This window comes from Cupressus sempervirens, chromosome 1 (assembly GCF_028749045.1).
Source record: "Cupressus sempervirens isolate cs-2001-9-10 chromosome 1, ASM2874904v1, whole genome shotgun sequence".
Classification (NCBI taxonomy): domain Eukaryota; kingdom Viridiplantae; phylum Streptophyta; class Pinopsida; order Cupressales; family Cupressaceae; genus Cupressus; species Cupressus sempervirens.
The window spans coordinates 597,838,000-597,847,595 of record NC_143118.1 but is presented as its reverse complement, the minus strand read 5'-3'; the positions used below and the strand labels follow the sequence as shown (position 1 = coordinate 597,847,595).

General features: G+C 33.5%; 1 protein-coding gene across 1 annotated transcript; it reads right to left on the bottom strand.

The window, feature by feature from the left end:
• Positions 1-703: 703 nt before the first annotated feature.
• Positions 704-4,422, bottom strand: LOC149578857 (amino acid permease 3-like). Its single transcript, XM_089807445.1, has 7 exons — positions 3,979-4,422; positions 3,419-3,655; positions 3,214-3,307; positions 2,385-2,599; positions 2,047-2,189; positions 1,522-1,749; positions 704-1,332 (listed from the first exon to the last, which is right to left on the bottom strand). Exons 1-7 carry the CDS (start codon positions 4,073-4,075, stop codon positions 940-942), a joined length of 1,407 nt encoding a protein of 468 aa, XP_089663571.1. The 5' UTR covers positions 4,076-4,422; the 3' UTR covers positions 704-939.
• Between the last annotated feature and the right edge of the window lie 5,174 nt (positions 4,423-9,596).

The following is a 9,596-nucleotide window of genomic DNA, read 5'->3' as shown; positions in this document are numbered from 1 at the left end:
ATATCGTCATTGCAATCCAAGCAACAACAAATACATCTGCAATCAATTACCACCTTGGTCCTCAGAAAATTATCTTTACCTCCGCATTAATCCCCTTTTCGTCAATCCCCTTTTGAGAAAATACTTAAGTGGAGACTACCATTGAAATTCTGATAAGTGAAAATGGGGTAGCCTTAATTGTGGAGGAAGCTCTATGGTTAAGCATATTGAGTTGGCATGAGTAATCTTTTGAAAAGGTCTAATGTTTCTTTTATGAAAGCATCACCTAGATATAGTGAGTGCTAAGTGTTTCATTTATTCTCATAAGATATGAATTCTTGTAAACCACTATTCATTATACATAGGTCAATTAATTTGACTGTGAAATTAGACAGTTGAATTCTGACAACAATATCACAATTTGACTTGTATAAAATAGCTTCTATTCATCAGATGAAAGTATCACTAAAGCAAAGAGATTGGATAGATGGCTCCAGATTTTAGAGACAGTTTTTCATTGGAGGGAAGTTTAATTGGAGGAGTGATTGCAGCATGCACCATCTGAAAAAACTGAAGTTGTGCTGGAGAATGAATTTAAAGAAGTACAAGAATAGGACTGTCCACATGAAGAAAAACTTTACAAGGGTTATGAATGGCGTGAACCCTTTGTATATGTTACTAGAGTGAGATGTTTTATAACACAAAACTTCAGGAAATTATTGAAGAAAAAAATGTTTACCCGGGCGGTTGTTTGTTATGCCTTATCAAAGTCACACATGCATGGATATTTCTGCATTTTCCATGTATCCGTAGTTACATCTATTTAAGCTTTAAAGAACTGACCAGATTCAATTCTTTGTAAATGTAATACATATTTTTTTATGGTTAGAAATATTTATCTTGGAAGGAGTGTGTTATACACATGAATCTTCATTCATAATGGTGGTTTCAAACTGCCTGTTAATCTTTCACAAGGCCTTCCATGGATCCAACAGCACATGCCAGTGAGATGAGAAGACAGACAAAGCTGAAAGCTTGCAAAAGAAGCCAGTCCACTGACCACTGCTGGATTTTGTTGCGTACAATGTACATCCCTATTGGAAAGTACACCGCCAGTGGCCAAAAATTGATAGCACCCAAAAGTCCAAGAACCTGATTGAAAAATGGAAATAAAATGGCAATAACAGTAGTTGTGACCACAAATGCTGTTCTCCACAACAACCTGAACAATTTTGCATTATACAACCCAAGCAGGGGAACGGGTATATGCCATTCATAATGGAGGATTGCATTATTTGGCCACTTGTTGAAAAACCAATCTTCAATAAAAGCAAATAGGGGTTGGCAGAATACCTGCAAAGAGGTGAAATGTTTTGATTAATAAAATGGGATAAGGCTCAAACCTGTAAAATAAAGAAATAACAAGATCAAAAAGTAACATCAAGTCTGGGAGTATGTCAACTGATATTTTTGTTATGGATGGAACTGTGACAATTATAAGATTTGGTAACTGCGAGTTGACAAAGGAGGAAAAGTGCTTACTTGATATGCACCCACCAGATGAACTACAATACATGCATTAGCGAAGTCAACCAGCCAATAAGGCTCATAGAAACCAAAACCTGTCAAGAGGTTTCCAGGTGTATCCTCCCCAAAGGCTGCATACCCAAAGAAACTACAGAGCATATAGAATAAAGTAGTTGCAGTTACAACAAGCAGGGATGCTTTCTTCATAGTTTTGTTTTCTGGAGGTTTTGATTTTAAAGTGTCCTGCACAAGAAGTGTATTCATCTTCACTTATTTAAGTCAATTAAATTTTAAATTAGAGCTATTATATTTCTACAATCCATCAGAGATATTAGCTTGTCTTCTGAGTTCGATTGTGTAAGAATTTTTACCATCAACATTTCGCTGGCATCTCTCTTGCATCCTGATGATAGATCATGATGGATCATTGAGTGTCATCCAAAATATTGATTGATAAAAAATTCTTACACAATCAAACCCAGAAAACAAGCTAATAAATTTTAGATTTATCATATACATGATTACAACTTTTGTTAATACCTCAATTTCTATGACAAGCACAGAGTATGGATATGCAAATGCAATGTCACCAATGGCTTGGAGGACCAGCCAAACTTTTCGTGATGTGGATGTGATAGGACTTGTGCTAATTCCACCAATACTCCCCTTAAACTTTCCATTTTCTAGAGTTCCAGAAAAAAAGGAGAAATTTTATTAGTTAAATACAATTTTTTATTTTCATGGGGAAAGTTAAGGATTACATAGCATCACACACATTTTGAACAACATTGATCTAAGCAGATGGGATGTAACAGCACAAGGACACCCAAGCGAAAAAAAATGTTGTAAATATGAAAGAGAATAGAATGCAAGAGTACCAACAACTTTTCCAATGCCAAGACCCGCTCCAATTGATGCATATGTAAATGACATTATGGCTGCAACTACAGATAAACCCCAAACATTATGAAAGTTTGGAATTTGAGACAAGATGACTTGGGTCAATCCAAAAAGTATCATGATGGTGTTCTCTGAGAAGTGGCAGTGATAGGCATGTCCATTTTTGTGATAGCAATCTGATTGCTTGATTGCTCTGCAATATTACAATCCACCCAGATTAGGTGTAGAAAGCATGTAAACTTTCGTAAGATAACAAAATACTTAAGTACCACTGAAAATCAAAATGTCATTCGAATACGGAAATGGCCACCCAAAAAGACATTTCACCACTCAAGTAGCTCAGATCATACACGTGTATTTCGTCCATTCAAACGAAAAAACATAAAAGGCTCAAATTGTGATTATCAATTGTCGATATGCATAATCCTCCAGTTATTTTTCCAATATGCAGTGATTACTTTTATGAATTGTACACCAAATTTTATGCTCTAGTTGACATTAAAATGTTTTATATCGCTAATATAAGTTTGTTTCTGGATTTTAGCATCGATGTTTCGGATCTCACTTGGTGATCCATCATTAAGAAGAGAGAGTGCAAGAATTGTAATCTGAAACATTAGTGTTAAGTGAGTACACAATCAAATTTAAAAACAAACTTATATTACTAATAGATTGTGAAAATCTGATAATGTTAATTTTATATAGCTTTCAAAACCTTCCGTATAGCTTTTGAAATCTCCTTTGTAGTGTAGTGCTGAAACAGACAAACTTCAGTATAACCTTTAAATCCTTACTAGGGGAACATACCTTATGCTTATTGAAGTGGTGATTGTATAAGCAATGCCTATTCCATACAAGGACACGTACTGGACTAGTCCACACATCCATGCTTGCTTTGTACCTGTTAGAAGACCAGGGTAAGAAATATAAAAGTTCCATCTACCATTATAATGAATAGTATCAAACTAGAGCAGAAAGAGAATTACAAAAGGAAAAAGGCAAGAAAGAGAACCCAGATACAATTTGACAGCATCCCTATATTTAGGGTTTCTGTTGGGTCCAGTGACTGGATCAGGAAACTTGTAGCAATCTGCTAACAAGCAAGAGGAATAGTATGTTATCACAGCAAAAATGACCATGATTGTAGGGCCAGCAATCCATCCCAACTGTGAAACACTCCAAGCCAATGATAAAACCCCTGCTCCAATCACTGCTGTTGTAATATGAGCTGTTGACGTCCAAAATGTGCCTGCTCACCCAATGGAAATCTAATTGTTAGGTGTATTCCGCATCATTAGAATCAGAATGTGTCTGAAGACAATTTATAGCTATTTTTTTTTCGATGTAGGAGCCTTACACTCAGGATATTCCTCGTAGACTCATTAAGAACCTTTCAACTTTACCCATAGAAAATCTATAGCAATTACCCATAGAAAATCTATAGCGATTACCCATTCTATTAACTAACTTCTAAGAAGACCATATTTATCTGTGTGACCTATTAATTAGTGTTTTTAAACAAGTTCGTATAAACCATAAACAAGCATAGAAATTGAAATTTTTATGCAATACCTGTCCGAATGAAACGTTCATCATTCTCACAGCCATTGGTATGTGAAAGATAGCTTGTATGGATGAAATGGTTGGATGACAACTCCGACTCTGCCATTTCCTTCCTTTTCTCAGTAGTGCTGTTCTTCACAAGTGTTAGCTACCACAAATTAATATAACCTGTATGCACCATGTTGAGTCAATCTGCAGTATTTCTTGTGAGTGCATGTCCATGTTAATCATATAGTCGCAGATAAACAAACAAAATAGCTTTTGCAGGCAGTCAAGCTTTTGACTAATTGTAGTAAACGAGAATACAAATATCACTCTGGGCTATCATATAATTCAAATATCAAGATTGGGTTTTGTTGGTGTAAAAAGAGTCTACGGGATAGTCCATGAAAGCTGAGAGTTCTTAATCAAGAAACTGAGTTTTGTTCAGGAGTGACAATGAAGTTTAACATTAAAAGAATGACTTGTATGAATCTTCAAATTTAAAAGGTTATATTTTTGACAAATCGGCTGCCTATCAGGATATCTCGTGACATTTTATTTCTTCTTGTGGGTCACTGTTGTATCAATGGCCATGGTTTCGGCAGTTTTTGAATCGGCGTTGATATCTAGAAAAAGATAGGATTTTTGTTTCTTCTTATTGATACTGATCCCAATCCCAATCAGTGGCCATTGGTTTGTCAGGTTTCTGAATCTGTATTATTGTATCTATAATGTAACTATTAAATATAAAAATAAGATTTTCGTTTCTTCTCGTAGACGACTGATTCCAATCAGTGGATATGGTCCTCCAGTTTTTTGAATCTGTGTTGTTGTTTTTGAAAAAACCTAAAAGGTTTTGTTTCTTCTTATCAATGGCACAGATTTGATCAGGGGACATAGGTTCATCAGTTTTTTTATAATATGTGATCAATCGCATGTCTGGTGCGCAAGCTGAAAATGAATAAATATGTATATTATTTTAATAAAATCAATTAAGGTTATTTTAGAATATGTTTTATTCATAATGATATTGATATTTCAAATTTTAAAATGTTAATAAAAATTATATATCTATTATTATAATGTGAGGAAATAGAGTTTACTAGTTTGTATGTGAAGTCTAGGCAATTAGGTCTACTTTTACTTCAATTAGTTTGAGAGGGGAGTGATTCAGTTGGTTCAAGATATTAGACATTTAAAGTGGATTTTGTGAGGAGTTGAAAATGATATTGTTAATATGAAAGATGAAAGTGAAAATTAGGACAAAAGATGGAAAACATAGGGTTTTCAACATATACAAAGATACAAAATTTAGATATGCAAATAACAAAATAGATATGGAGATAAAAGATAGAGAGGAACCTGTTGCCAAAATCTAGGCTCAAGTCTGAGGATCGACATTGAGAGGAACAACCTTAACCCTTCCTTTTTGAATTTGTGAAAGGGAGATCTATAGGGCTTTGTCTCCTGCATTGGAACTGAGTTTGTATCTTCCCAACTTATCACCTATACACAAAAAGAAGGAAAATTTCGGTTCATGGAGTTTGTGTAGGTCAAACCCCGACTTTGGAATAACCAAAAAACCAAAATGATTTGAATTGGAAAGGAAAGTGTGATGTTAGGTAATAGAGGCTAGTTTTGAAATATTTATATCTTAGACCATGTCGATGTAATGGTATTTGAATATAATCACATGTGTTGATGCAATAACATAACTTGAAACAAACTCAAAGAAAATCAATCATAGAAATATGAGTGCATGGAGGTCGTTGAAGCTTGTTATAATTCTACATTTGAAGAATATAGTGGGATAAAATGTCTTTAATGCTTGATGCTACCTAGCATTTTGGGTTTGAATAGAATCGGACATGGGAGGCCATATACGCTAAATGAGGCCTAGGTGAGCATGAAATTGCATAGAAGTGCAATTTATGATACTAGATTTAGCATCCATTTTAGTGGGAGTATGAGTCTGCATGCATAGTCACAAAAAAGTAGGGGGAGGATGGGGGAGAGGCGAGGAGGGGGGCAACACTATAAAGAGATAAGGCATCACAATATTTAAGGGAACACACCCCCAAACCCTAGGATCTTAATTCATACAACCACATGCAAACAAAATGTGTGTGTGAGTGTGGGTGTGGGTGTATACAAGACACACAAAAGGAATTAGTACTAAAATCAAGCTCCAAGTCAACTAGTTGAAGAGATCTCGATAATCAAAATGTCTCAACTACTAATATCACTCTCAGAATGTTATTGCAAGAGCATGAGCGGTCTCATGTAAAGAGAATGAGCATTCATCAAATATAAGATTAGAGACCATAATCCAACCAACTAGCATGGTATGTTATATTATTTAGTCATGGAGAGAGAGAGAAAGAAAGCATGGATTCCATGGGCCTATGAAATAGGGAAAAAACTGACAATAATTTGTATTATGTTATGTGATCCATGTGAGCAAAGGAGGAAGATTCAAAATAGTCTAACAATTTGTGCTATGCTAGATCCACTCGTCCTAAGAGAGAGTTTGCTACAAAGAGAGTTGAGTAGTCTAGCAAGTTGTTTTGTGCTAGTCAAATCATCTGAAAATTATTGGTATCAAGATGTAGACACTAAAACTTATCATGTCACTTGTGAGTGATAATTTTACTAACTTTTACATATTTTTTTGTATGGTAGAAGGATTTGGCCAAATATTTCGTTAATTTTTAACCTATTTATAGACTAACTCACTTGGAGCACTGGGAGGAAAGAGTTGGTCAAAGAAAACCTCCTAGTATGGCTACAAAGTTTGAGAAGATCAAGAAAAAATTATTCTAATCTCCCCATTTTATAGATATTGAGGGAGTTTTAGATATAATTTTTGTACAGTAATTTTTAAAAGGAATATGAATCTACCATTGACCATACATATCAGATTCATTTATATTACAAGGATTATTTGATTCATAATATCCATCTAGAGTGAAGTCATCACAGGTTCCAATACTCCTTTTGAAATGTCCTTTTACTTATTGCTTTGTAGTCATTGATCTAAAACATAGCTCACTTTTTGTTTTAGTTCATCCATCTTATCTAGTGTCATAGGACCTAATTTACACAAATCACAAAAATGCACTACCACATCAAAATGACTTATTATAATGTTAGCTTAATCTGTATAAGAAGTATTCTGATCTATTGTTCCATTGCAACCATAGACATGTCAAATTTCATTTTCTAAAATAGAAAATAGAACCAAATTGATTCTTATTAAAAGCTTGAATCAAATATCATTAATTAAATGAAAACAAGCTTCCAATTAACCCATGACCATAACCATAATTAGCCAAGAAATAAAAACATCAACAACATTGAATTGGCCTTGCTTGTTTGGAAGGTTGATTGTATATTTGTGCATATTAATGGACAACTCTATCTATCCAAATGAAAACAGATGTGTGGGGACTTATTTTATTAAAACATCTTTATTATTCAAAAGTGTAAATGATAAAAAGCTTACATTCAATTGTGTGTCTAAACTAGTTCCCTTCCAAAATTGACTGTTAAGTCATCTAAACTAAAAGAGAGTAAATATTTGGAGTGATTACCTTTCAGAAGACTTTCCATGATATCTTTAACATAGATTAACATGTTATCAAACTTCATTATAAATTTAGAGGGAGGTTATCTTTATGATTCATACATAAAATGATTGGGTTATAATAAATTCTTAGAGAGGATAGATGCAAGTCTAAAATGCGACATTATTGTAGCTTAATGAATACATTTTATGAAAAAAAGAATGAACATGACAATATTCAACTATCAACCATTGATTATTAAAAAAAAAAATACTACATCTATTTCGACCAAACTTTGGATACCAACTTACTATATCTAACAAATGAGGAATACTTGATTACTAAATTGATAATGGCACATAAGAAATAAGGTTCTCTTTATAAAATGAGAGAAGGAACAATGACATTTCAAACTTGGCTTTATTTTTGAAATATTAAGATGAAATGCACAAAATTGTTCTTTTAAACACATAGTCACACTACATCCTACTAGCCAAAACCCATATTAGAGTAATAAAACTATATAAAACTATATATGAATGGAAAGAGTAGTGAGAAGCAGAAGAGAAAGAGACACTTCCCAACCAAAAAGCGAAGTTCATCGAGCTCCAAGATCACATCTTTGGAATAAAATCTGGTGAGAAAAGGAAATCCTATATAGATAGATAGATAGATATTCTTTATTGATTCAATACACAACTAGTTTTATTAGTCTGGATAGAAGAATGAGGTACTCTTTAAGATTTTTTTACTCTAAAATGGATTTTGGCTAGTAGGATCTAGTGTGGTTATTGTTGGACACAATTGATAAACTATTAATATTGTTGAAGATAACTAATGTTGATAAATGATAAGGAAAGATTGTTGATGTTGTTAATGACTGATGTTAGAATAGAGCTATATGTATTATATGTAGAAGAGTTAGATTAGTTGTTATATTGTTATTGATGTCAACCCATTTGACTATTCTAATTCATGTAAGTTGCAATCAATGTCTGAAGGATGTGATGTTGATTAGAGAAGTGGAAGATAAATTTAGAAGTTGAGAATAAAGAAGTCAATCTATCAAAAGATAATGATAGTTTGATTGTTTTACATGATTTGGTGAAGAGTTAAGATGATGAACAAGCAAGTTGTTTTGTTCGGTAAAGGAAGGAATGAAGTTGTAAAGTGAAAAACTAAGGAATTAGTGAGTTACACCTAGCTAGAAATGATAATTGGTAAATGAAGAAGTCAGAAGGTTAAGTAACTTGAAGTCAGTGCTAACCAAGAAATCAAAGATTTAACTGAGCGAGAATAGTATTGATTGAGTGTAGTATTGATCCAGTAATGTGGTGTTCAGTGAAGCTTGAACACAGTTCAATAAAAGATGAATAGTTTGTGAAAGATCAAGTAAAGGATGACATCAAGTGAAGATCTAGACTTTTCTAGAAGAATATAAGACAAGGGAAAAAAATAGCAAGATTAATGGCTGGAATAATTAAGGAAAGATTAGATGGTTAAGATTTGAAGTGTGTTTAGTGTTCCAAGGTGAAGCACAAAGTTTAGGGCTAAAAAATGTTCTCGTGTGTCTAGATCAAATGTAACTGAGATGGCAAGATTAATCAATGATTTTGATTAAGTGGGAAAATATATGAAGGAGTTGAAGCAAAAAAAATGTATATATAAGGAAGAGACAAGAAGATAAATGTTGCTGGTCTATTTTCTCATCAAGCTAGTGCAACAAGTGTTGAAGAAGTTGATACCAAGTAGACATGAAGAGCAAAGTGAAGAATTATGACGATGTTAGTGTGATGGCTAGTCAGTAAGGAAAGATATGGGTAAAATGGAGATATGATCAAGCAAAGGTAGTTTCTATTTCAAATAGATCATTTCACTATTACTCTCTAACCATTGTAGTAGAAAATATCTTAACTAAGTGGACATAATTGTCTTTTTATTTATAAATTTATTTATATGGTGACATCCCATAGAATGTTTGTAATACCTTTAGGTAGGTCACTCATTTAATGGTGACAAGGTCTAAATGATCTTTGGTGAAAATCCCCTAACAGGGTCACACCTAGTAGTGTGCTTGTA